The sequence below is a fragment of the Osmia bicornis genome, chromosome 1 (genome assembly GCF_907164935.1).
Source record: "Osmia bicornis bicornis chromosome 1, iOsmBic2.1, whole genome shotgun sequence".
NCBI classification, from domain to species: domain Eukaryota; kingdom Metazoa; phylum Arthropoda; class Insecta; order Hymenoptera; family Megachilidae; genus Osmia; species Osmia bicornis.
In genome coordinates, this window is record NC_060216.1 from 13,990,296 (window position 1) to 14,018,272 (window position 27,977).

Genomic DNA, 27,977 nt, shown 5'->3' on the forward strand with positions numbered 1-27,977 from the left:
ACACCTATGCATGGTGCATCTACTTTATCGACTATAGTAGAGTGGATCTGAATGGATCACTAAATATGCACGCTTGCAACACGAAGTCTTCCCGACTTCCCGGTGTACGTGTATTATTCATATATTTTTAGATTCATGGATTATTCCATTTATTACCACCGATGTAAACACGTGCCACCCCTTTAAAGTGGGAAGTCCATATTCTTTTTGTAAATTAGAAAATCATGCTCTAACATTTTGCATAAAATTACATTTATTTCTGAAAAATTTCATTAAAAATCTAACATAAATAGTGCCTGTTAATTTTGTTCCTTTTACGCTCATATTTATTACTACAATTCTAAGATGATAAACAAAACATTGATGTAAAAAAACGATGTAAGTTTCATGGAAATTATAGTAAGAAAGAAACGTAAAATCCTTTCAAACTTTATTTAAAAAAATGTTAGTATTGTGTATTGTACAGAGTGATCTTCAAGATGCACGTATAAAGAGCTTTTTTTGACAATATTATACTACGAAATTTTATTTATATTGTGAATCATTTAAATTAAAAAATTTAAGAAATAACATTATTACACTATTATGACAACGTATAATCTGAGCAATTTATGGCACTTCCAATGATATATAATTTAAATTGAAAGAAAAAGTATAATTATCAAAATGGAAGTGTGGTGGTTTTCTCGTGTGGTAGCTCATTATCCTTATAGCATTTTGACAGCAATATTCATATTTTCTTCAACATGCTTGATTGTTCCTTTGGCTGTCAAAAAGTTCCCAGATTTTTCTGATCCGCAACTAGTAAGTAAATATAAATAACATGCAAGAAGTACATGTACATATTCTTTATTACTTTATATTTTCTTTATTTTGTTAAGGGCTTTGAAGCAAGAGGCACTATGTTAGCACAACGACTGATTACTTGGCAAAATTTATTGGAAGCAAGTAAACCAAGAGGACAATTGATTGATAATCCTTTAGAATATTATTATTATGTACAGCAACTAAATCAACAGGTACTTCTATTAGGGATTACATGTCAGTATATTATATTAATTGTGTATATAATATGTTGTTTAAAATATTGTAGTTATATCTTGTCATTATTGTATTCACAATTGATATAATAACGATATTTTAGAATTTACAGAACCCAGTTAACATACAGAATCATACTTGGATTAGCCAAGGTATTGTTAGAAAGAAACCTAAGAATAAAAGGAAAGGAGGGAAGAAATATCTAAAAGAAGTAACTGATAACAAACAGAAAATAGATGAAGGCACAGTTAAGGACAAATGGGAAGAGCTGATGGAATTAAAAAATAAAAATAGATTAGATATAGTAAAAGAATACAAAAATGAAGATTATGTTGACAGTGAGAATTTTTTTTGCAATCTACCATCTTCTGCCTATGCAAGGGTGGTTATTGGTAGAGATTCTAAAAACACAAATTTATGGTCAATGGAAGGTGTATTAGCACAATGCCATATTGATGCAGAGATTCGTTTAAATTCTCACTTTCCATCTTTATGTCAAATGCAAGGGGAACATAACAATGTGGCAGAGAAGTGTTGCAGAAGTTGGTCACCAGCAAATTATGTTGCATTTTTATCTAATAGAAGTTCCTGCTTAGGAGTAACAGAAAATGATCTGAATCGTGTAGAAATTCTATTACAAAGATGTTCTTATTTTTATCAAAATCATCATTTAACATCGAATTGTGCAGAAGATTTAAATTGTCAAAGGCATGTCCCAGCTGAATGTTATGCACATAATGCAGTTTACCATTTACTGCATTATTTATTAGATACTGACTTTGTTTTAAAGCATGTAAGTATATTGATGAAAAACATTATTACAAGATAATATATAAAATGTTTACTAATATAAAGTTCTGATGTTCCTATTACAGAAACAAGACTCTCAGAATCAATTAAACTCAACATTGAAATATGCAATGATATTTTTGCCAATAGCTGCAAGTTCAGCCACTTTAGATTTTTATAAAGAATTAAACAATGGTGGCTTATCTTATGGAAAATTTTGTGTTAAAGGAATGCAATTAGGTTTAAAAAGTACATTGTTTGATCAATTGTTGGTATCAGATTCTATTCTGTTGCTTACTGGTTTTGCCTTTGTAACAATTTGCATATGGGCATATACTAGTTCATTGTTGTTAACTGTCACAACAATTATTGCAGTAATTTTTAGTCTTGGCATTTCATATGCTTTGTACACTTTGGTTTTACATGTTAAGTTTTTCCCATTCATGAATTTATTAGCAATCATTGTTGCAGTAGGTAAGAATCTATAAAGTAATTAAAAATATAATTTATAATAATAAAATATAAAAAAATATATAATTTTATTTATTTTAAGGAATAGGCGCAGATGATGCATTTATATATTGTAAAATTTGGGAGAAAGGAAAAGGACAAAAGATATCAAACAATGAATTAGTTAAATTAGTACAAGAAACTATGAAACATGCTGTTCCATCTATGTTTGTTACGTCTCTAACTACTGCAGTAGCATTTTTCGCATCAATTGTTAGTAACGTTACTGCTATCAATTGCTTCAGGTATAAATTTGAATCAATAGTAAAATAATTACAAATATTTACTACATATATAATATGTTACTAATCACATAAACTTTTAGTTTATTTTCAGGAATGACTATTATCGCTAATTTCTTCTTGATGATTACTTGGCTACCAGCATGTGTAATTGTGTCAGAACGATTTAGATTAGGCGCTTTATCTCCTGCACATTTTATAACTCGTAAAATTATCCGACCTTCACGATTATTTAAAGATAAAATAACAAACAATTTTAACGCTACTCTTACAAAAACAGTTATTAATTTTCGATGGTGCTGGCTACTAAGTTTGAGTATCGTAGCAATAATATGTTGCATCATTGTTTTTCAATATCCAGGCTTACAATTGCCAGATAGTGTTGATTTCCAATTATTTGATAGTTCTCATCCGTTCGAAAAGTATGATTTAATATATTCCCGAAAATTCTGGTTTGAAAAGCACGAATCAGTAAGTATAAAAAGATTTGAAAAATCGTTTGACAAAATTTTTCAAAAAGTAATAAAAAAATTTACAATTTCAGGTTGATAACGGAGATGTATTGCCATTAAGATTTGTATGGGGTGTAAAACCAATTGACAATGGTAATTATCTCGATCCTGACTTAATTGGTACACCAGAGTGGGACGAATCTTTTGATGTGTCTCATCCAGAGTCGCAATTATGGCTTGAAAAATTCTGTCACAATTTAAGAGCTCAACCTTTCTACCGTGAGACCTTAGGACCATTACTTCCTAATTGTTTCATCGAATCGTTAAATAATTGGATGCGGAGACGTTGCGAAGATCCTATTGATTCTCGTATTAATTATATGCCATGTTGTGAGAAAAGTAGATTTCCATATAATTCTACCGTTTTACAACGATGTGCGGCCGAAGCTAATGCAGAATTATATCGTACACCTTCGCACTTATGGGTTCGTAATGGTGTCTCTGCTGGATTAAAATTTTTAAACGAACCAGTTCTCACCCAATTACAAGTATCGAATGAAACGAATTTGGTAACAATGCCAACGCCAAAAATTAAAGCTTTGGTCGTCGAATACGACAGTGTATATAACTATAGTCTTTCATTTTCAAGTATGGATCAATTTTTTCATCAGGTACACATTCTGCTATGTTACAATAGTAATTACAAGTATAAAATTAATAAAGCATCCATTTAAAAAAATTAAAAAATGTTAATAGGTTGAAGATTGGATGCAAGATCAATTAAAAAGTGCTCCAATTGGGATGCGTGGCGGATGGTTTGTTAGTAGATTGGAGTTCTATGAATTACAACGAACATTGTACGAAGGTACACTTTGGGCAATGGGGGTTTCGTTAACCCTAGCTCTTATAGTATTAGCTTTTGTAACATTCAATCCTCTTATAAGTTTATACGCGATTGTAACAATTGGCGCCGCAATTATAGTAACAATTGCTGGCTTAATTCTTCTTGGTTGGAAACTAAACGTTTTAGAAAGTGTTGCAGTATCTACAGCTATAGGTACATATCAATATATGTATAATTTAATATTTTGTTAATTGTATAATGACATTTATATTGTTTTTAGGTTTGGCTGTAGATTTTAGCTTGCATTATGTAGTAAGTTATAGGACATGTGCTTCTAAAGAACGAGAGGATAGAGTTAAAACAGCTCTCACACAAATGGGTGGTCCAACTTTAATGGCCTCCCTTACAAGTGGTGCTGCTGGTGCTCTTATGTTACCTTCCTGTGTACTAGCTTATATACAAATTGGTATGTTTTTGTTACTTGTGATGGGTATAAGCTGGATATACGCTACCTTTTTTCTATGCCCAGTATTAGCAATAATAGGTCCGTCATCTCAATTTGCTCAGTTTCAATACCCCAGGTGAATGACTTTGATTTCAATGTACAATCCTGTGTTGTAAATAGAATCTTTCAGAAATTAACTTGATTATAATAATTGTAGATTAAATCTGTTACGGAATTATTTTGGTAAAAGAGAATCTGGAAATGTGCCTGATGCAAATACTGATAATAACAGAACTAGAAGAAAGATTAAGGGAAGAGGAATGTGGTCAGAATCTACGTTAAGTACATCTAGTACAGTATGTCAATTTCACTGTAACGAAATAGAAACTTTTACTACAAGACAACCACATTCACCATCGTTACCTCCATCTCCAACATCAGCGTTACTTCAATAAAGAGAAGGTCAAGTAATAAAATATATTTTAAATGAGAAATAACTATAATATGATATATGCTTCTGTAAATGTTAAATTGAAAAATTTACTTTTTTATATATAACTTATATTCTATATAGAGCTATGATCATATGCGACTAATGTGTCATTGGCTGTGTCGAAATAGTTTAAGATAATTATTTGTATATTTATTATTAACATTCATTGGGCTTCCTATGTCAGTTATGCCAGATACATGTACATGTTTATCCATTGTGATACGAGCGAGGCTTAAAGTGCCAAGTATATCGCAAATTTTTTTATATTTTATAATATCTTTGACTTTCAGTTTTTTAGAAGGTTGTAAACTGTATTCTGTGTTTATGACACATATTATCGACAAAGTATTATACTATTAGACTTGCATTTATATATTTATAAATGCATTGTAGCTTATTTTTTGTAAACAATTCTTGTTTTTTACTAAGATTTTTGTATTGTTATACTCATATTTAGTTCGATATAAAGATAGATACTTTTTAAAATATGTAGGATAATGAAATCAATTACTCATTTATTACCAACAATATTATTTTATTATATTTTATATGTTAAAGTAAAATCTTGTAAGAAGTACAAGATTTTGTTCTGCATTCAGAACAAAACTATTTATGTAAGTGAATATATTTATTTTAGTGTAGATTTACAAATTTTTAAAAAATCAAATACTGTATGTAAACAGGTCTACAGTTTTCAGACACGATGATTCCTTTCATTTCATTGAACAACATTAAGTTTTGAAATTCATAAAAAAATGTGTGCGTGTATGTGATCTTAATTAAATATAAAATAAATAATGAGGTGTACTGTTGTATGTAGTTTTGTTTAGGATTATATTTATAAACTATATGAGGTACATATTGAAAGAAGACTGACAAATTTTTATAATTTTCATTAGCAGATTTTCTAGGCATTTGAAAACATTTTTCTTTCTAGTTTGATTCAAATTTTATTTATTATTTACACTTTATTTATAATAGTTTGGAATTATTTCTAAATAGACTTTAGTTAATTATGTTAATTTCTTTTAAATTAACAATTTATCCTACTATTTTTTTATTATTTAATAATGCATTGGTAATACTTAAGAAAAATTAATGATTTATAAATAATTGTAATATTAAAAGTTATTACTAGTAATATTGAATGAGGTTCAGCCTTCACAAGTATTTCATTATTTAAAAAAAACAAAGGTACAAATTCACAATTTATGTAGTACAACTTCATGCTTTCAGAGAAATAAGAATCTATGATGTTAAATTGAATCTTATTAGAAGTATCAATATAATATATCATGCCTTGGCGATCTTGAATACATTTATATATGTATCTGTATATGTTATACGTATATTCTAATATAGTGAGCTTGTTATGTATATGTTAAATAACTATTTCATGTTAATACGTATATTTGTTAATGTTTTATCCAGTAAAATCTGTGATAAACATGTAAATCTACAGCATAAAATATCCTAACATCCAGCATCTCTAACATTCCTGCATTCCTTACATCCCTGCATCCTGTACATACATTATACATCCCTACATTCTCTTCAGCCCTACATTCTTTTCATCCCTACATTCTTTTCATCCCTACATTCTTCTCACCCCTACCATTATTTAAGAAATGCTGGGATGGAAGGAATGCAGGGATGTAAGGGATACTGAGATGGCCTTAGCCTATAATGAGGGATAAAATTATATAAATAACTGGAAAAAGTAAAATAAGTGGGGTCCTCGGCTGAGACCCAGAAGAGGGATATAATCATAAATGTTATTCCCCTTCGATGAGCTTATTTAATAAGCAAAAAAAAGAAATGAAGTAAATTAAATACACTGAAAAAAAATTATACTGGTTGTGCCCTCTTCATACGGACCTGATTTCATCCTGGGGTATCAAGGACCCCGAAACACCGGTGACGCTGTTTGGATACCGACATTATGGCATCCGGGTTGTTAGGGACCCCGTTGCATCGGTGGCGCTTGTTATCATCTTGGGGTATTAGGGACCCCAAACATTACTCTGATTACCGACATTATGGCATCCGGGGTGTCAGGGACCCCGATGCATCGGTGGCGCGCTCTGCATACCGACCAGATATTGTCAAGGGGTGTCAGGGACCCCTTAGCTAAAATGTGCGACCCATAGAGTTTCTATAGACTATTCATACTAGAGTCAGCTGTGTATGAATATATATATGTATATATATGGTGTGTGTTTGCATCTGTAGTCAGTGGTGTAAGGTTAGATATGATGTTTACAAATATTTAATAACAAATTTAAGAACATACTTATATAATTGTATAAATATTTTGTGGAAATCTAAAATATTGTTTCTTTATATATGCATTAAGTAATACAAACAGAAATTATGGGAAAAGAGAGCGAATCTGATACCTCAAAGAAGAGGAGAAAATCAGTCAGTGGAAATTCTGGAGTATCTCTTAAAGATGGAGATATGTATAAGGTGAATTAATACAATAAAATCCCATTATTATAATCACAGATACTGTTATTAATTGACTATTGTTATCATAATTACATGAATGCATGACAAGAATTTAAAGAAAATACATAAATAGATCTTTCTCCGAAGTATACTCTTTATATTTTCAAAATATATTGTTGTAGTGGATAAGGATTATAATTATTGTAATTGTTTGTAATAAATTAAATTTAATAATGAACATTTTTATCTTGTGTTTAATATCATCAGCTGTTTATTGCCCTGAAACATTGCAAGTTCTGAATTGATCATAATAAGCAGATTCTACTGCATTACAATAAACTTTTATGAAATATTGAATTAAATATATTTTTTATTTAGGCTATAATAAGTTATGAGGAAAAGGAAGCTATGGAACGTTTACCAGAGAACGACTCAGAAAACTTTTTATCAACTTGTGACAGTATACGTAAAGCGATGAATAAAATAGCAAAGCTGAAAAGCTCCAATGATCCAAGTGTCTGTATTTTTAATACTGCATTCTTTAAACATTATATCAGCTTTTTATTAATGGAAATTGTGTTTTATGTAGACCAAAGATGAAATACATGAGCTTCAAGTTCAAACGTCATTAGCATTTATTGAATTGAAGAAATTAAATAGAATGGAAAAATTTCGTACAAAGTTTGCAAGAGATTCTCTCGTATCTTCGAAAAGCAGTGTCGACAGTAGGCATTTACATTTACAAAATTTGTTATATGAAGTGATGCATTTGAAAAAAGAAGTTATTAAATGTCTACAATTTAAGTAAGTATATCTTATTCTAATTTTAATATAATAATTATAATGTATTAATGAACATCCTTTGATGTGTAGATCTAAAGATGAGTTAATACAACTGGTTTCAGAAGAAGAATTTTATAAAGAAGCACCTGAAAGTATTTCTAGACGGGTATGATGGAGATTGAAACTAATATTTAATGATTGTATAGTATTCATTGATGTAACTAATGAGTAAAGTTCAGGGTGGACCTGCCCCTTCTCTAAAATGTGGATCAGCTGTTAGGTTTCCAAGCTTTAACAGTGTCAAGTATTTAATATCTTGCATTGTGCAAAATTTTACGAGAAAATCTTGGAATTTGAGAATTTTTAAATATTAGTATATCAGAATTATAGAACCTTAGACATTTTTGGAGGGGCACCACTCTGGCCTTTACCTAGTTACACTAAAAAGAGCATTATAAACAGTAATGTCTCTAATATAAAATAATACATTTAGGATATAACAGTAAACAATCCTCATCAGTTGAGATTAGCACGTTTAGAATGGGAATTAACACAAAGGAAACAGTTAGCTGCATTATGTGATGAATTGACGGAAAATAAGAAAGCAGTAGCGTTAAGTATAGATTCTAAGCAAACCAGGCTTGATAATCTTGCACCACAGCTTCGTTCAATACTAGAAGTAAGTGTCATTATTTATACTTGTAATTATAATTTAGTGGTAATAAATTGAAATCTAAGCTATTTTTTTTTAGGCAAGTAAGCCGCTACAAGAAAGTCTTGGTTTGCCATTGGATAAAATTAGACAAGAACATTACAAAGCAACGTTACTTCCTTCACCATTATATGTTCTTTATGCAAAAGCATCTGCATACAGAGACGCATATGGTATACTTTACATCAGTGATGGGCGACTGTGCCCGGAAGTGCAAGTGATGTGTACAGGCGGGCACTGATGAATAATTAATTTCTTAACTTAAAAATTTTTATATTTCTAAATTTCCAAACTTCTATAATTTTAAATTTTAAAATTCAATATTTTCTGTACCTGTGTCTCATAACTTCTTACAGCACGTACCGCGCACACCGGTGTTCATGAGCTCTTCAGTGGGCACTTGATCTGCTCATCATTGCTTTATACTATTAAAACGTGTTACGTTCTAAGTCATGTTTCTAATATAAATTTTCTCCATAGATAACTCTATAATGGTAAAAGTGGAAGGTGATGAAGAAGAAGCAAAGCGTGCAAATAATCAAGACGGTTTGCAAGAATCAGACTCTGATCCTGAAAATGTCTCTGAGAATATTATCGAAGAAACTCCTGTGCATAAAAAGCGACATCATAGGTTGTCCAGAGAAGCCAGACAGGAAGAAAAAAGAACTAAACTAGTCCAGAGACATCCTTTGCACGTAAAAATTGTTATTAAACTGAAAAGTCAGTATCGCAAAAAAAGTATTAATCCTAATAAAATGAAATATTTTTAAATATTAGATTTATTTTCAGATGAAACAAAGCTTACGTTACAGTTCTTTTATATGATGGTTTTGAAAGTTGTGACCGTGGAATCAAAATTGAAAACTGAAGGAGTTGGGAGTACCAATACCGGGTACATAATTATTAATACAGTGGAATTCATTTATTATGATCGCTTTGGGACTTGCAATCTTTGAGAATAATAATCGGCTAATAACATTAAACAGAGGTTTTAAATTATAATAACCGGATTCCACTGTAAAAGCATTTTTTATTTCATTTGAGCTTTTAAATCAATTTATTTTAATAATAGGGATATGTTGGTGTCAGAATCAATTTTACGTGAATTGTATCCAAGAGATTTGGGATTAGAAAGTCCAAATCCTGCTAACAATTATCAATTAGGTCGGCATAACTTAGGACAGTTTGCATCACTTGGATTAGGAATTCCATATAAATGGGCGCAACGGATGGCAGGATTGCATTTCATTTCGCCTGATGCACGTGAACAAGTGGTAAGAAATTTTCTATGTAACCATTGCCGTAACTAGTTTTATTGATAAATACTCTAAATGATAATATTATACAGCCTACAAGTTCTGAATTAACACAAGACAACGTCGAAAGCGTACTGAGAGAAATTAAAAGACGTGTGAAAGCAAGATTAGAGTTGTGTACAGAGATTCGACAACTAGAATCTGGAAATTTACCACCCTATAGTACTACTAATGATGTACCACAGAAATTTAGTACAATTTTACAAAAATTCACAACAATCTCCTGGAATAATTATTCTAATTCCATTAATCGTGCTCTCGAACAACAGGGATTAGTATCTTCATTGGATATGTTTTATGAAGCTGTACTTCGCAGAGGAAGTAGTAAGTAACAAAATTATCATAAAATTATCTTATTAACCCTTTACCTACTGGAAGCTTATTAATAGGTTTTTCGACGCTATGTTGACAAAAAACCAATTAATAATCTTTTAATTATCACACATTCATAATGATAGATTAATAAAACTGAAAACTTTTTTCTGTACCCAATTTTCTTTTAGATGAATTAATAGCAAAAATAGCCATAAAAGCAGATTACCCAAAAATAGCCCCAGTCTTTAGTATAAACATGAATTCAACACTACCAGTTCATGGAGATATTTTGAGAGATATGGAAAGAGAAGTAAATGTTATGTGGACAAAATCACCAACACTGTCTGCACAACTTCAGCGATTAAGAGCTTGTTTTGATATTTATTTGGAAACAGAAAATATCGTATCAAAAGAGAAAATATTTTTCCATGCTGTTAAAGGTCGCACTAGAGCTAGACCGTATAAATATTTAGAATTAGGTGGTGGAATTTTTATTCACCGTTAATATGTTTTCGTACAAATCAGTATATATAAGTAAATACACTTATTAAAATGTATCAGTTTCTAAACATAGACGCTAGAATATATGAAGCATGAACACTAAATTGACCGTAAGACGCCTGAATGCCTGCAGATAATTTTGCGCTAAAAGCTGCGCTAAGGTACAAGAGAAAAGTACCCCATCATCACTTTCCTCTAATGTCTTACTCTTCATGTTGAACGCATCTCCGGATTATGTAAGTACAAATTAATTGATAGTGGGAACACAGAATATCTGATGATGGGGACCGTGCAGGGGCTGGCGCAGAGGCACTTGACCATCTATTACTTAGCCTATTTAAATCAGAGGTGAAACAATGGGATACAATACTGGTATATCAGAGACTGCTATAATGTATTCCTGTAATTTATGTGTCAATTTCTCATTCTCTGCACATAATTTGTTACTTTTCTTTTTTAATAAAATATTATCTACTTTAATGTAATTATACTGTTCCCAAAATTTATTGATTTTGTAGTACGATTTAGGTATCTGAAATATTTTATGTATTTTAAAATACTATTTGGATAATTAAAATTTTCTGAATTCCGAAATTCCAGATATAAATTCCAAAAATACTTAACACTTACATTATTGTCAAAAAATTCAGTTGGTATTGCATCCTGTGTAAAATACCTTTTTGTATTAAAAGATGTTGGTTCTAATACAGAACAGATTTTAACCATTTCCAGGACCATAGAACTTTTTTCCATGATTTGCTGTAAATACTGTAAATGCAAAGACAAAAGAAATATTACTAACTCTTCATAGCATAACATTATGGGGTAAATGAAAAAAGAAATTTTGTGTTTGTTAAGGATATTCATTCATTCTTCAAAATAACATCCTGACTAGATAATAATGAATAAAATACATATAATAAGAAACTAGAAGTTTCATTTTGTAGAAAACAATCTAAATCTTTTACCTTCAAAATTTCATTGCTGGTAATAATTAATTTTTTCCTTTTCGAAGAATCAATTATCTGCATTATAACAATCTTTTGTTTAATATCTTTGAATTTTTTATTTATATCTGTTGCTTGTGTTTTAAGTATTTCTATGTGACTGTCTCTTTTCATACGTAGTATCGCTATATTGGATTTCAAATTTTCAATGGCATTCTGTAGTTGCAAACATGTTTTTGGATATTGTAATATTAACATTTGATCAATATTGTCTTGTTCTTTTAAATACTCATATTGTTTTTTCTTGCTCTTAGTTATTCGCTCATATTCATCTATCATTTTATGAAGATAATCCCACAGATTTTCAATTTTAAAAAAAGAAGAATTCAAAAGATCTGATGTTAAGTCTTCCTTCTACAATTGAATAAATTAATTTTAACTATCTATCAATTTTTATGCTAATATTATATTAATATTATTACCAAGTATGCTATGTTAAGAATGTTCACAGCATTTTTTATTTTCTTTGTAGATTGTTTTTCATTTAAACTGACAATTTTCTTCTGTATGATATTATAAATTTCTTTACAATTTTCTTTCAAATAATTTTTCAATTCATTTAGTTCAATGATATTGTTACATTCAATATTATTCAAATTGTACATATCATGTAATATTTTTAATTTCTCTTTGTATTTTCCTGTATCATACGAAGATAAATAAAATTATGACTAAATTATAGATTCTAGAAATATTTTTATAAATACCAATTATATTATTTATTAACATAATATGAGACTCTTGGAGCTTTCTGTGGTCTGCATCAGCTGTTTTTAATTCCTTTTCTAGACAAGATATTGTTTCATTTTTTATCTTTAATGCTCTTTCAAAAGTTTCAGAAACATGTTTTATATCTTCATAGAATTCTGTACATTTTATTTGTCGCAGAATGTATCTCCATTTTTCATTGATTTTTGCATCGTTCAGTTTAAAAAATACTCCTTCACGTTTTAGCTTATTCTGTTAATCAGTTATATGATATTAGTTATTTATTAATATTTTGTTATATGAAATATAGTCTCTTACTTTGGTGAAAATAGCTATTAATTGCTGTTTACGCCGTTTTGCTTCTAATTCAAATTCAACACGATGTTGCATGTAACGTGCACGTTCTTCTTCATTCATTCGAGCAAATTTGTTACCTTTACCCTTCTTTCTCTTTATCATTTTTATATGACTTTGTTATTTCAGTACGAAATAATAATATTCAATGTATTTATTGTTTAAGATACACCTGTAACAGAAGAACAAGGGATAACAATGTATAAAAGTGATTGCATGTTTGATCAATATGTATAGCACATGATGAAAGTTTAAGAATTCAGATTTCATGGTTTTAAAATTAAAACGTCAATGTTTCAAAACTAAAATTCAGAATTAAAATCTTTCCAATTTTTAAAACTTAAATTTCGATTTACAAATTTAAATTTCAAAGTTTCTAATTTAAATTAAAAAATTACAAAACTAAACGCTTACTCGAATCAGAGAGTAAATAATATGTCTACGTGTGTATATGTCTATACAGTACATTAATATTATATTTATTCCGAATGATTTTTATACAAAGTAAAGCACATGTCTATTTTGCATAACTTATTTAATAAAATGCACAGTATTTACATTTTACATAAGATACGTTTCTTTCATTTAGCAACTGTCTGAAACTATATCCCCATTTCGCAATTTAGCCAACGAATAATTATTAATTACGCACATAGATGTTATACTTATCTAAACATCACACTGGCAATTCGTTTACGATTATTAATTACATTTCTTTATAAACTACCAGTATACTTTGTACATTACCATAATATTTACATATAAAAAACGTACAAACTTGAAAATATAATTTCATTATTTCTTCAAAAAATTCGGGATATGTAATCACCTAGAAAAATGCTGTAGAAAATGTATGCTAGCTATGTTGCAAATATATAAAAATTTTGAAATTGCTTTGAAAGATGAATCGCATTATCTATTCCTTTTTTTTGGACTATATAGTAATGAAGAATATGAAAGACCAGCCGTTGCAACTATAACGCATAATTTTATCATTTGATGTTATATGCTTAATTAATTATTTTCTTGCTTTTCTTTTATTTTTATTTTATAATTTTGATTTGTAATTTAAAAATTGTGCGTTTAGATTACTACCTTTACATTTTTTAAAGTAATTTTGTTTTATTCGTTTTTAGTGTTTTAATATTAAATGATTAATATGTACTAATCATGCTCAAGAAAATTTAATTTGCATGTAGAATACCCTATTTACTATACACATATAGTCTCTGCAGAAATATGCATAAATGCGTTATAGTGGAAACGATCATACTAAATGCTATTACGTATTTATTGTTATATTGAGCGTATCTTGAGGTCCTGACGGAATGTAACAAGTTGTGCTATCTTTTATATATTATTTGTATCAAAATAAGATTCTTTAAGAATACTACTGTCGTCTGTGCGAAGAATTGACATTTTTCAGACTTTGCGAAAATTATGCTGCAGCATTTGGAACTTTCATACTTTGTAAAATTTGTGCGGCAGAAAATAGTTATTCTGTTATTTAGAAAATTGTATAAAGAGCTCTGGATTCGTATATCCATGGAATGTTACGATTCAATAAAAAACTGTAAATGCTAGAAAATTTACAAATATCCAAAAAGTACACTTTGAATTTCGCTTCATATATAAATGTGCTTATTGTTATTTATACTATTTCATTCTCTCCTTTTTTTCTTCTTAGAAACTCTCAAACAAACGATCAACAGATATCAATTAAATTTGAAAATGATAAATATTTCAAACGCATATAACAATCAACAATAATTAAATGGAAACAATTTCCATAATATAATCACTTAAAAGTATTCATTAATGGAAAACAATGCAAAAATAGCCCTACGAATTTTTCTAGTAATATCTTAGAAACGTTCTCTGTGAGGACGCATCGAAATTGTACAACAGAAACAAAATGGATCGAAGAAGTTGTAGAAATCCAAAATGTCACTGACATCAGTTTAATCAGTGGAGCAATTTGGTAGGGGCTACGGTGGGCCTTGCTCCCTATCATTCAAACCTTTTGAGATTTTAGGATCCTAAGCTTTAAAAATTCAAAATATCAGAATTTGAAAACACTGGAATTTCAAAATATTAACCACTTGATACTATTAGTAAATCTAAGTTGTCTGATCCATCGTAGTTACGCCAATGACTGCAACGTTAAGGTGTTTTGCCTGTAGATGAATGTATAGCACCGTACAAGTGACTCGCGTGCCTGCAACACTTTTCCAAAACTTTATACCACGTGTATCGTATAAATTTTTACAATTGTCATATCTACAATTCTACCATTCTATATTTATCCTTCCTCCTGTTTTCTAACTTAACAAAAATTTAACCATATATTTTAATGAGATTCCAATAATAAACGTCAACGTTGTTCAATCAATAAAAATAAAAAAGAAGGAAAATTAAATTTAAATTTCTCGATTCATTCATGCTTTTATGTTGAAAACTATAAGCACTAAACTGTTTGTGCAGATTATTATAGTTTTCTTGTCAATGAGATATTGTTCTTCCTAAAACGACAAGCACATTGAATGTGAAGCGTGGCTTAGAGTTCTAGTTCCTCAGCAGTGCGAGAAAGTCTGTGATTATCGATACGTCTGCGCTGACTACGTCTAACTGCATCTGCTCTTCGGTAAGGTTCCGATCTAAGCCCAAGAAGAATGTCTTCCAGTGCACCGTTGTAAACCTCGTCCTGCTGCAACAGTTTCTTCTCCTGGACCAGTCTTGTTTTATTTTTCAATTCATTTATCACAGCATCCTGTGGAAAATCATATAATATTTATTAATTATTTGTTCGTTAATAAAATGGTACAACGTAAGTGATTAAATAACAAAAATTAATTTTAGAAATATTATACATTAGGTATCATTGCTGATACTGAGAATATTTAATTCGATAAATATTTTAAGAAAAACAAATTCTGAAATAAAAACACTCAATTAGTACATACGTATCTTATGATTATAGTTTTATTTATGGATTTTTGTGTTACCTATAATTAATGTTATATAAGTCCGGCTTAATATTCTATTTAATTGCTATTTCGTTAATTCATATGCATCTAACTTATAAGACTTTTGGCAGTAGCATAGGAAAGTGCATTGGCGTAACTAGGTAGGGCCCAGGGTGAAATTCCACAATTCCAAAATTTAAAGAATCCATATCCCAGAAATAGAAAAATTCCAAAATTAAACAAAAAAATTAAAATACCAGAATTGCAAGATTTTTAAATTCTAAAATTCTAAGATCCTCTCAGAAAATCTTATCTTAATAAAAAAAATTATGTATCTATAATTTATTACGTGAAATTATGAAAAAGAAAAATTAATTGATATTAGTTGGTAAAATTAAGGGACCTCTTCTACTTCATACCGAAATCCTAGTTACGCCAATGAGAAAGTGATAATAGAGGACTTCTCTCAGGCAACATCAATGCAAGCTCTAGAACACATGCCGATGCATTTTTTAATTTTTTGTTAATGATATGAATCAAGTGAATATACCATCACATTAAGAAAACAGTTCTTTGAAAACGTGAATGTAATTTTTTTCTGTACCTTTCCTTTCCAAATTAAAATTCTATTTTTAAAAATTCATAGTATCTTCAATCATTCAAATTTTTGTGCCATTTATTAATTGCATTTTAAACCCTGAGAGGCGGAAGAAATTAAAATCAAATTTTAAGGGTGCCAAATTAATTTAAATCTTACTTTATTATAATACAAAATAAATTGCTATTAAATATTACTATTTTTGGGCAATAATTACAAAGCAGTATAGAAAATAAATATTATAATAAAAATATAAGAAAGAACCGTTTTCAAATGTGGTTTAAAGTGTATCCAATCAATGCCTGGATAAAAAGCTAAACCTACATGTGTGTTGTCTAAATGCAGTGTATATGTGCGAATAGCACTTGCCAAAAATATGTCATTAGAAGGAAGTGAGTGAGGAGAGACTTACATGTTGTGAATTGTTTTCTACATTGTTACGTTCTGAGCTCCAGTTCATTAAGATGCCGATGTAACAGACTCTTGTTCGTGTTACAGCAAAATTTCGGTGACTTTAAATCCAAATAAATATGTAACAAATAAGAAAAACAGACGTTTGTGAGATACTTTGTCTGTTCTTGAAACGGAAAATAGAGCATTTCTTGTAATAACGAGAAATCATAATTATTTGATAATCCCCGCAAAATTATATCATGCTATCTCACAACATGCAGCGAAAACAAAGACTTTGAAAAATTACAGTAAACTCATTAGGCGTGTGCAAAAATTCATTTAAAGGGGAACTCGCTTAACCGGCAATATACAGAGACGGCGATATACCGAGAGTTTACTGTAATTTTCTCACGAGCAGTTTTTTCAATTAGAATAATTATTTCCCAACAAATTATACATATATATATTTTTATGTCTTTCCTCCCTTAGTATTGACAATTTAAAAAAAGAAAAAAAAAAATGAGAAAAAATTATTGGCATGAATTATTTTAGTGATAGTTGATGTTTTTTTTTATATTGTTTCGTATGAATAATTTAGAAATGTTAAGTGTGAAGATTTGCAAGCTTTTAATAAATAATCAGCCATGCAAAATAATTGAGAAATAAGCATGTACATAAAGCATGTATGTTTGACATTACACATATTGTAAGTACAAACGTTAAGAAAAAATTAAAGAATTTTTATATTACACGGTGATTATTTTTTCTTTTTCTTTTGTAAATTATAAGGAAATGTCTATTTGATACTATTTAATTTATTTACACACTGGATTATATAATGGATCTAATATTCGTATTTTTGTTGCAAGGGCATGCATATTGAATGTTTTGTTTATAAATTGATTTGGAATAAAAAGTTAAAAGTAATATTTTAAGAAACACATGTGGAGTTTATAGCATTGATGTTGAGAGAAAGAAAGGAAGAGGGAATTTAAAAATATATGAAATAATTAAATTTAAGTTTGTCCTAATCCATCCTCGAAAAAATTCTAGTTACACCGATGATAATAACTTAAAATTTTACTAAAAATGTTTTTCATAGTTTTGAAGTTATTAAAGAAATTAATATATTTTAGTAAACACAAAATTGAAATAAAATAACAATTGGAAGAGTAAGAGTAGAGTCTGCTAAATGCAATAAAATAAATGGAAATTTAATAAATAAGCATATAACAAAAAAAAAATATCAAGATGCGAGTACTGTATTCATAAACATAGAAATAAATTTTTTAAATCAAGCTTGTTAAATGCATAGCGTGCATAACTTAGGTAAATATAATTGATTCTTCCCAAAATAAGCGAAAAAAATAAATGAATAAATATAGTATACCTGCTGCTTCTTCTGATTTATTTTATTTCGTTTAATTACATCTTCTGAAGCGTTCAAAGCTTCTGCAGCAGCAGCTTCTAATCTGCGACGCTGTTCATTTTCTTGATCCGCAGCCTAAATAACATATATTTTTTAATTTTATTAATTATACTTATTAAATACTAAATATTTTACCCATGACGTTTGTTTATTAATCTTTAATTAACTAGTCAATAAATAATTAAATTCAACAAATGGCTATGCCTGTTCAATAATTTACCTTAAATGCCCTTGCGAATCTAACAAGAAGCGAGAAGAATGTATTAGCATCGGCCTGTCTGGGGCTTTCTCCAAAAAATTCAACGCATTCCCTGAATGCTTCACCAGCAGCGCGAGCATCTGATTTTAGACGTCGCAACTTTTCTTCGGAGTTATTCAAGAAATCTCGCAGTACCGTGTTATGTTTCTCTTTACCACGAAGTTCGAATTCTTTCCTAACAAGATCCATACCCTTTTCCAGCTCGTGAACATCTGTAGTTATATTTTCTAAAGAGACTGAAATTAATAAATGAAAGAAAAAATTGATTTTATTTCTGAGGGCTAAAAGGGGTAGGAGAATTGTTAAAAATGATTATTTATTATTTAGTATATCATAATTCATATCTCTTAATCTCTAGTAAATGTTATTAATTTTACCTGTTGCTGCTTTGTCAATATACATAAGCTCGGATTCAAAATTAATCAATTCCGGAAACTTGACACGTATGGTTGCTACAATATAATGTAAAAGGCACATCCTCTTATCGGTGGACTTGGTATCGAGTAATGTGTCTAAACTCTGAAGTTTGAATCCATAAGCAGGACCACGTTTACTGCTGTTCAAGTAATTCCCAAAGGCAAGAATGATCTCTAACACTGCCCTCAATTTCTTCGAACTTTTAACCGTACTTGAGGCAGATATTACAGCGTGTATTTGCGGAGTGATCAGATGTAAATTATCGAAAAAGTTTCCTATATAATTCATGATAGACAACTTGGTCGATATTCTTTCGACTTTACCCAACTGCATCAGAAACTTGTCTTCTTCTGTCAGAAGGTTAACGTTCTTCTTCTCAATAATATACTCCCTGTATGCCTTAATCTGCAACGTAATAAGATTGTAATTAAGTATCATAATTTTCAGCAGGCTTGTACGCGAAATTGCCCACTGGGCAGTCGAGTGCTCGCGCGATTATCGCGGGACCAGTAATTACGTCCGCGGGCAATCTCAAGTGCCCATACTCATTTTACTACTTGTTATGAATGCCCGCTCAACAGTTTCATAGCGAAACAAGTACCTCTTGATCCGTGGGAACCATACGCTGCAGTAGCTCCACATTTTCCAGCGAAAGTATCTTCAAATCAAGTGCGTTCACGGCCATGATAACTTTCTCTACAGGCATTTCCATTTTTCTTCGAGATATAGCTACAAGTGAAATAAAGCCAAACGTATAATCGCATAATTTTATACAAATCAAAGAATTATCATAATTTCATATTGAACATTGTACCAATATTTCGTAGTCTGGTGTGCTCCAAAAGAGACACATTTTCTGGTTTTTTGAATCTTTTACTAGGGAAGCTTTGAAGACCGTCAATTTCATTGGTGCCATTGGCAACGTGCCCACCCATTCCAATCTTAAACCGCTCTTCGAAATCGGAGAAGTCTATGTAATTGTGCAGTCGGTCGTCGTCCAATTCGTTGAAGATTGTACCTCGAACCTGATTCGGCTTCAGGGCAATCCAATTCAACGTTGGAAGTTTATATTTCGTTTGGACCTATAAACGAGGAACGAAGAACGTTTGTACAATTATCTACAATGTAGGGTTTCCTTACTCAATAATTATAAAGATATTTACCTTTCGTTTAATAGTCATCGCTCCGTCCGGTGCCTGCATCATGCCCGCGGGTGGCGGAGGTATAGGGGCAGGTGGTGGTAACTTGTGATCCCCTGGCGAAAGAGGCGCCATAGGAGGTGGAGGAGGGCAAGGAGGAGGAGGTGGCGGAGGTGGTGCAGGGGCAGGTGGAGGAGGTTGCGCCATTGTCGGCGACGGAGTCGAATTCATTGTAGAGGACGTGATATTATCCGAGCTGCTCATTGGACTAGTTGCAGATCCATTTCGAAGATTGGCTATTTAATTATATTGAAAATATTATTCATTAATTTTCTACAACAGGCAGTATTTTTACCTGATACTTCTATTGGCTGGTTAGTAAAGGGTCCAAGCCTAAATATCAGAATGTTGAGAAACGTACCGGTGGAACCTTTAGTAAGAGTGCCGGTAAGAGTCTCCAGTTCAATGATTTTGTTTTCTAGCACGCTCTGCCTTCGAGCGGAATCCTGTTTCTGCCTCTTCAGAGCTGTGAGTTCCTCTTCGGCCAGTCGACGAGCCTCCACAGCCTCCGCGTATTCTACTTTCAACGCGCCCAATTCAGTCTCTAGTTCGGCTAACTTAGCCAGGGATTCTCTTTCCAGTTCTGCCATTCTATCGTGCGCCTAATATCCCAACAGGTGTGAAATAAATATACCAAGTTATATGTCAGTATAAATGAAATTTTTTAAATTATTTAAAGAACGACACGACACACTTACGTGGCCAAGTTCATCTTCTAATTCAGCTACTTTTTCTAACGCTGCAGTCTTGGTTTCGCTGTCCTCCATCAAGGCAGCTACGTCGAACACGTTATCCAGATACGCAGAGATTTGAACCTAGGGGATCATTAAGTCAAATTCAACACGATTCTTAAAACTTTTCATGCACTGCATCATATGGTCTTTCAAATACAGACCATTGACACCTTGTATTGTTATCATATGTATATGTACAATTAAGAACAAATGTAACATATTTTATGTTTTTCAATATTAGCATTCAAAATTATCGTTTTCCTTGACACAAGACAGATTCAATTTATTAATATTGAAAGAAACAAATAAATCAATTAAAATTGATCGAATTGGCTTGGAAAAAGAACAAAAACGTGTGATGATTTAATTTATGTTTGTACAGTTGAGTGCAACGTAGACTTCTCCTGGATAATATTTTCAGCACGGATGACGTCATAAGACGTCAAACCTGACAAATACGACGAACGCGTCAAGTATATATTCAAAAATATATACGCGAATAATGGGGTATATTTTCTTCTAGACCATCATTTTCTCTATGGAAGTCTATCATCTTGATACGAACGGTGATTCACTAACCTGGAGGTCTTCGCTCTCGGTATGCCTAAGTTTCTCGAGATATTCATCTAATCCAAGCTTGGTAAACTCGTACTGTAGGTGTACTCTGAAATTCATGTCCTCGACCGAGTGAACAACGATGTTCACGAACTGCATACAAGCGACCATGAATTCTATGTGAAAACTATCGTATTGGGTGAAGTATGCCATCAGCGTTGTGAATCTTCGCCTTTCCGAGCACACTTCCTTGAAGTTATCGAACGCGGACAGAATAATCTCGTGTCCACCCTTCACCAGACAGATAGCGGCTAACAATTCCAGCACTAGAGCCTTCGTTCTAAAGAAAAAGGAAAAAAAAAAGTATTTTTCTCAATTTAAACATCATAGAAATAGAAATTAATTTTTCTCACGTTTTTTACCTTAAACTTTTGTGCATCAAACTAAGAGCGATGCAATTAATTGCCTCTCGATGTTGTATGACCATGTTAAAACCGTACTGTAAAAAATTAATTAAACTAAATAAGGGTACGTTCTAATTTTTGAAATTTGGGAATTCTGAAAGTTTGAGTGAAATTTTTATCCTGAAATCTTTATAATTATCAAGTTAGTCGATGTTATAAACGAAACGTTGAACCAGCTTCTAAATGGAAAGGGTTAATAGTACCAGTAGTCCTTGTACTAATTCTTCTACATACACAGATTTCATACCTTGTTATTCATGATGGCACGCATGCACAGTATGCAAACGTGAATGTCATCCTTCGCTTCGCCCATATTTAGACGTGCCACGTGCCTGGATCTCCTTTTAACGCCAGGACTATCCTTGAGCTCGTGGATCGGTGGCCTGAGACAGCCGTTGTTTAAGGGTGAAGTGTCACCAGGACCAGCTACAATAAAAAAGATTTCAAATTATTAAATGCAACTTTCAGAATTTCAAAACTTCAAAAATCAATACTTAAAAGTTCTGAAAATTAAAACTAACAAAATTATTTTTATACACAATTTTAATAATATTGTTATTAATCAAAATTACCAGTTTGTAATTTCTCTTCAGAATTGGCATGCGATTCCAGGAGACGTTGTTCGTGTCTCATCATGAGTAACCTGAAGCTGAGGTAGTCTATGAGGGCATCAAGCCCCTGATTTTCTTCGTCCAGGAACTCCCTTACCCACCTGAAACATGATTTATTTTACACAATAGATTATTTCAAATTTTTTAAATACAATATAAGAAAACTTACTCAATGTGATTCGTGCGTAAAGAGATCTCCAAATCCCTTAAGACCTGCGTCGACGTCGATTCTCCGACCATTTTTCTTTTCTGAAAGAACGTGAGAAAACGATACGTCTGTATAATGATTAGTATCCGTTGTTCCAAGTTTCTTACGCGAAAAACGAACAGAAAATAAACGGACTTTTTCTTGTACAAAAACCAAACAAGTACAGTCAACCCTTCTGTAACACGAATAATTCGGTCTCTTTTAAGCGAAACCTTATTTGTTCAGAATCGTGTTTAAAGGGTTGAGTGCATATAATATTTAAAAGCGTATTTTTCCCGTTAACTGTACCAATTGAAACAATTAGAGGACCGCTTACAATACGCTATTCTGTTCCAATTCGCGTTACAACAGAAAAGGGACGAAAATACGAACACATAAGGAATATGCGTGAAATAATGTAAATTCAACATACTCGATGGCTCCGTGATGCTTTCGGATCTAGATACGTTCGTAATTTTGCTAAGTAATGTGATGGTGGATCTTTTGCTTGTACCCTTTCCTGAAAAAAAAAAAATAATATTATTAATATAATTGGAAGGTTTATAACTAGAGCAGACTAGGGGCCCTCGTAAGACGATTCTGGAATTCTGAAGAATTTGAGGATTTTTGAATTTTTTATTTTGAAATTCTGGGAAATTTGGGGATTCTGGAATTTATAAAATCAGGGATTTATAACATAGCCTCCTGGAAAATAGGGCCTGGGGTTGCAGGCCCTCTTAAACCTCCCCTTAATCACCTTAATTAAGTATTGACGATACTAGTAAGTCATGGAAAAACTTTGTTGAACCTCCTATCAGATAATTATGGTTGTGCCACTGTTCGAATTAATTTCATAGAAACGTATTTCAAGGGTACACGATACATGAAATTGTACGATCCTTTGAAGGGATGCGTATTTCGAGCTTCAGCGAGGATTGAAGCGAACGCCTTTGTAATCAGGGTGTGTGCGATTCCACACTCGGTGGTTTTAATGGGCAAGGCACTATGGTAGCTTCCTCATTGGCGTAACTAGGATTTTTGTATGGGGTGAGATGGATCGTTAGCTTCAAACTGTGTCAAACGTTTAATACTGTTTAATTCTAATTTAATTTTTACAATAAAAAATATTAATTTTTGCATAGATAAAATCTTACGAGAGGATATTAAAATTTTAGAATAAAAGAATTTTTTAATCTTAAGATTCTGGAATTATGAAATTTAGAAATTTTTGAATTTTAAAAAGAATCAGAATCTTAGAATAATGAAACTGGTCCACATTTTGTGGAGATCTGATCTACCCTAAACCCTGCCTACTTACGCCACTGAACTCCTACACAAGCACACCGTAGAACAATATCCCACGGTTTTCCTAAATGCGTGTCTGGCTGCGTGAATGCGTGCCTGTGCCACTAATTTGGCTAATTTCACGCATGTGGGTTCATTCTTCGGATACACTTTCATCTCGCGTTTACAGTTCTCAAAGGATCATCGTTACTCCTCTGTAATTCACACATGGAACGCGAAACGGTAAATTCCTTTCAAAGCTACCTCTCATTCTCGTCATTACTATAAACGTTGATTCAACATTGTGTCTTTTTAATTGATACCGTTGCCAGGTAAACGTACTCATTACAGACCAAATGTTTATTGCTAAGATGTTCAATAATTAACGAACAAGAACGTACAAATTCTTCATTAAAAAAAAATGTTGAATTTCAGAAATTATTTAAAACAATTTGAAGCTGTGTCCTGACCACGTGTGTACACGTTCCTCTGATGAAGTAGGGATGCTGTACTTTTTTGCGGCCCGCTTTCTTGTATCGTATAATAGCACGGCTTGCATTACATCCGTGTCGTGTTACCCACATGCCCTACAGGCGTATTCAAAAATCGGGACGGGCCATCGATGACCCCAACAGGCAACCCTATCGCCTCAAGAATATCCTATTTCATCAACAGATTCTGGTGCAACTGCATCTCAGAGGTGGACGGAACGGCAGAAAGTATCTATTTAACATGTTCAATCTCTTATTTATTTATTTAAAGCTTCACCTAGGATCAATGGAGTAAATGGAATTTTTTAGGGTGAGACTGGTCCATTTTTTAAAATTTGAGGGTATTTTAAAATTCTAAGTTTTAGAATTCTGGAATTTTTTATTTTGAAATTCTGGAGAATTTGGGGATTCTGGAATTTTTTATTTTGAAATTCTGAGGAATTTAGGGATTCTGGAACTTCAAAAATCAGGGATTTTAAAATTCAAAAATTTTAGAATCTTAAAATTTTTAAGTGATAAAGTGAAGGGTGGGCCTGGCACCTAGTTACATCAATATCCGAGACTCATCCTTGCAATAAAAGAATTGTTAGCAACCACGTATTCTCAATTCAGACGACTCGTCAAATCCATTTTATACTTTCCACCATTCTTTCTAGCTCACAATGAGAAAAGGGAGCGATTTCCACTCGAGACGAGTTCCACCCTAACTGCTTGGCTCTTCTCTGTTTAACGAGGCAAGTGGTCCACCTAAACCGCAAAAACCTTGCCTGAACTCTTTACAGGGACCCTTTTGTAACTTTTTCTTCCGCTATTCCGGAACAGAGAACTGACTTAATGCATACGCTAAACCATTTGGCTGCAGGAAGCTTTTCAAAAGATTCCCCCTTACGTTCACGTTTAATAATATTATTTCAGCTACCATCGTTATCCTCAACATTATTATGAAATTTGTGTATTAATTAATTTATTCGTTGTTTAATTAATTATACATGTAATATAATTTATATTTTTTTCGACCACGGTAATTATAATAATATTTTTAATTTATCATACTAAAAGATACTTTTATTGTTAATATTCTTCTCACTCCTATAGCAACATATTTTTAATTTTCATATAAATTTAATTCTGACCACGTAATAAATAAGCATATCACTTTTTAAATGGAAGATTTGGTACCGTACGGACAAAATGATTGATTAAACGAAATAAGTCGAGGAAGGATCGTGGGACGATTTATAAAGCACGGGTCGTGGACCCGCATTCATTGGTCGGCGAGGAATTGAACGAATACGAAGCGGGCAAAGATCTCAGAATAAGATGATTAACAATAAGTTCGTCAAGTTAAAGGCCGATTACGTCATTCTTATGATTCGTTACAATGCCAGTCTGGTATCAATTTCGCGAAGAAACATTTATGAATGACAGTATGAAAAATTTCACGTACCGTACGATGTACTTTCATTCAAGAGTTCATTGTACTTTTTCAGTTTAATTATTATACGATCGGACACGTTCATATTTCCAAGGTATTATGCATGTGTATATAGAGAACATTCGACGATATAAATTAAAAAAATTTTGCTTTGAAATTAATTTCTAAATTTTATACAAAGCTGCTATTAATGGATGCTGCATACTCACTTGATCGCATATGATGTCCCATTTTTTCTCGTTGTCGTATTGCTTCAAAAGTTTTGCCTTGTCTGGAGGTAAATCCATTGAAGCCTGAAACACACAAAAAGATCCAAGTTTCACTTTAATGTCTGAGCGTGTATGATACCGAGCCATGTACCATGACTCTCTTTTCTCTTCTTTTTATTCTGTTTCTTGGCAAATAAAAGCAGTCTGCAAAACACAACGGTGATTCAGGAATAATTTATAGGAAATAATTAACTTGTTTCCCTTTGCCTTATGAGAACAATGAAAATTGTCTTTATAATTGTTGTAAATATTTGTAAAATAATGTGTATAAATAGCTTTGCGTCAACAAGGTACTTTGCGTTATATAACTAGGAATAATTAAAATATTTTATTCTACCTTGAAAAACTATAATTTTCTGATAAGAATTGCTTGTTATCTTCATTTTACAATAATTAAAGCGCTTACTCACAAAACTGCATTTTTTACGATTCTATTTCAGTTGAGTATAAAAGTAAATTATCTTCAATTTTTAAAGAAAACTAAAGCTTTCGTTCAAAAAATATTGCAATTAATTATCGAAGCTATATAATCTACCAAAATGAATAAATAATTAATTTCCCTTTGTCGATGGTACACCGCTAATTAGTCGAATATGCAAACGCTGTGATCTCATAGTATCCCTTCTTGTTTGAACTGTCCTCGTTAGGGTAATGCAGTCATCAAAGGTCGTGGTAAAAGAATCGAACAAGTACCTGAGAGCTGCTGACTTTATCGAGTGGCTTTCATTTTCATCGTTTCAACATTGTTTATTTTTATTAAAAAATAAAAATAACCAAATAATAATCTCGTAATATAAAATGAAATAGAAATTAAAAATAAGAAATCAGCAACTATAGAAATAACAATGTAATAATATTCTACTCTACCAAAAGTTAAAAATAAATGCGAAGTTCACCGTTTAGTGGGACGGGTGACTAGTCACCGTCAGTGCACAGCGAGTGTCAGACGTTGAGTGACACGTTAAGAAAGGGTTAAAAAAGGAGTAATATTAAAGGCACCGAATTAATTTCTACACCTAAAGATACGAATGAAAACAAAGATCGAACACGTCAGTGATAAAAATGAAGGTTGTGAAAGCTGAGTCAAGAATAATATTCTTAGTTACGATGTATAGGTGGTCGTGGTTAGCGACGAGCATAGTCGACGAATAATTATCAAAGAGCGGATGCGGAAGCCACGAGTGCATGACATCACTACTCGCGATACATATACATTACGCATACGGTGCTTCTACTTGAACGGTGAATTGTACGATAACGATGAACGCGCACTACGCGAAGAATTACATAAATCGCGATTTGTAAACGACCTTCTTGTACAAACTTATACTTTTAATACTGAGGAACAATACAACGCAATTTAAAAAATGATGTTTACGTATATTTTGTGACTCATAAGCTTCGTTTGAATATCACTGATAAGATGTTCAAATGGAAATACAGAAAATTGTATTTATCCTGCACAAAATGAATTTGTTCAAAGAAATGTACAGAAAGGAAATGAACTTTCTCAGGATAGGAAAGTCACTGGGTCAATAGGTGAAATCAAGTCATATAGATCTTAAGATAACAATATCATTCGACTAGTTATAGTTTCGGAACGATGACTTTTCCTACGGTTCTTTCCTCGTTAGAGAAAGCAAACGCACGTTCTCGTTCGTTGATCAGAATGAATTACAATTTCCAACGATGCAATAGAAGTTCTACGAAAACTGTGCTCCTT

The 27,977-nt window shown here is 31.7% G+C and overlaps 4 protein-coding genes across 7 annotated transcripts in view; 2 read left to right on the plus strand and 2 right to left on the minus strand.

The window, feature by feature from the left end:
• Positions 1 to 30: 30 nt before the first annotated feature.
• On the plus strand, positions 31 to 6,648 carry LOC114870903 (protein dispatched). The gene is made up of 10 exons (XM_029176121.2): positions 31 to 804; positions 882 to 1,019; positions 1,145 to 1,834; positions 1,917 to 2,304; positions 2,384 to 2,585; positions 2,666 to 3,053; positions 3,127 to 3,705; positions 3,791 to 4,091; positions 4,159 to 4,459; positions 4,541 to 6,648. The coding sequence occupies exons 1-10, from the start codon at positions 667 to 669 to the stop codon at positions 4,776 to 4,778; spliced, it is 3,363 nt and encodes a 1,120-aa protein (XP_029031954.2). The 5' UTR covers positions 31 to 666; the 3' UTR covers positions 4,779 to 6,648.
• Positions 6,649 to 7,016: 368 nt separating this feature from the next.
• On the plus strand, positions 7,017 to 11,218 carry LOC114883177 (THO complex subunit 5 homolog). Of its 2 annotated transcripts, XM_029200713.2 has the most exons (12): positions 7,017 to 7,061; positions 7,173 to 7,285; positions 7,646 to 7,783; positions 7,857 to 8,071; positions 8,141 to 8,216; positions 8,544 to 8,729; positions 8,803 to 8,935; positions 9,243 to 9,482; positions 9,540 to 9,654; positions 9,835 to 10,036; positions 10,111 to 10,402; positions 10,582 to 10,898. In XM_029200713.2, the coding sequence occupies exons 2-12, from the start codon at positions 7,190 to 7,192 to the stop codon at positions 10,896 to 10,898; spliced, it is 2,010 nt and encodes a 669-aa protein (XP_029056546.1). In that variant the 5' UTR covers positions 7,017 to 7,061; positions 7,173 to 7,189. The 2 variants fall into 2 exon arrangements, with proteins under 2 accessions (XP_029056546.1, XP_029056549.1); XM_029200716.2 differs by having other exon boundaries at positions 7,034 to 7,285; positions 9,552 to 9,654; positions 10,582 to 11,218.
• On the minus strand, positions 11,218 to 13,302 carry LOC114883178 (dynein regulatory complex subunit 2). Its single transcript, XM_029200717.2, has 6 exons — positions 12,928 to 13,302; positions 12,609 to 12,861; positions 12,324 to 12,541; positions 11,863 to 12,255; positions 11,525 to 11,662; positions 11,218 to 11,426 (listed from the first exon to the last, which is right to left on the minus strand). The coding sequence occupies exons 1-6, from the start codon at positions 13,066 to 13,068 to the stop codon at positions 11,232 to 11,234; spliced, it is 1,338 nt and encodes a 445-aa protein (XP_029056550.2). The 5' UTR covers positions 13,069 to 13,302; the 3' UTR covers positions 11,218 to 11,231.
• Positions 13,303 to 14,289: 987 nt separating this feature from the next.
• Positions 14,290 to 27,977, minus strand: part of LOC114883175 (formin-like protein) — a 28,301-nt gene continuing 14,613 nt past the window's right edge. Inside the window, exons 2-18 of one of the 3 annotated variants that reach the window (XM_029200711.2) lie at positions 26,195 to 26,278; positions 23,209 to 23,295; positions 22,758 to 22,864; positions 22,550 to 22,689; positions 22,225 to 22,403; positions 21,936 to 22,012; positions 21,538 to 21,853; positions 20,923 to 21,039; positions 20,586 to 20,826; positions 20,189 to 20,460; positions 19,840 to 20,107; positions 19,627 to 19,754; positions 18,986 to 19,430; positions 18,570 to 18,844; positions 18,311 to 18,424; positions 16,940 to 17,039; positions 15,649 to 15,733 (exon numbers count right to left, since the gene is read on the minus strand). In XM_029200711.2, the coding sequence (XP_029056544.1) occupies positions 16,965 to 17,039; positions 18,311 to 18,424; positions 18,570 to 18,844; positions 18,986 to 19,430; positions 19,627 to 19,754; positions 19,840 to 20,107; positions 20,189 to 20,460; positions 20,586 to 20,826; positions 20,923 to 21,039; positions 21,538 to 21,853; positions 21,936 to 22,012; positions 22,225 to 22,403; positions 22,550 to 22,689; positions 22,758 to 22,864; positions 23,209 to 23,295; positions 26,195 to 26,278 (2,925 nt within the window). In that variant the 3' untranslated portion in view covers positions 15,649 to 15,733; positions 16,940 to 16,964. Of the gene's footprint in view, positions 15,734 to 16,939; positions 17,040 to 18,310; positions 18,425 to 18,569; positions 18,845 to 18,985; positions 19,431 to 19,626; positions 19,755 to 19,839; positions 20,108 to 20,188; positions 20,461 to 20,585; positions 20,827 to 20,922; positions 21,040 to 21,537; positions 21,854 to 21,935; positions 22,013 to 22,224; positions 22,404 to 22,549; positions 22,690 to 22,757; positions 22,865 to 23,208; positions 23,296 to 26,194; positions 26,279 to 27,977 lie in introns of all 3 variants that reach the window. The other 2 variants (XM_029200709.2, XM_029200710.2) reach the window with 2 other exon arrangements.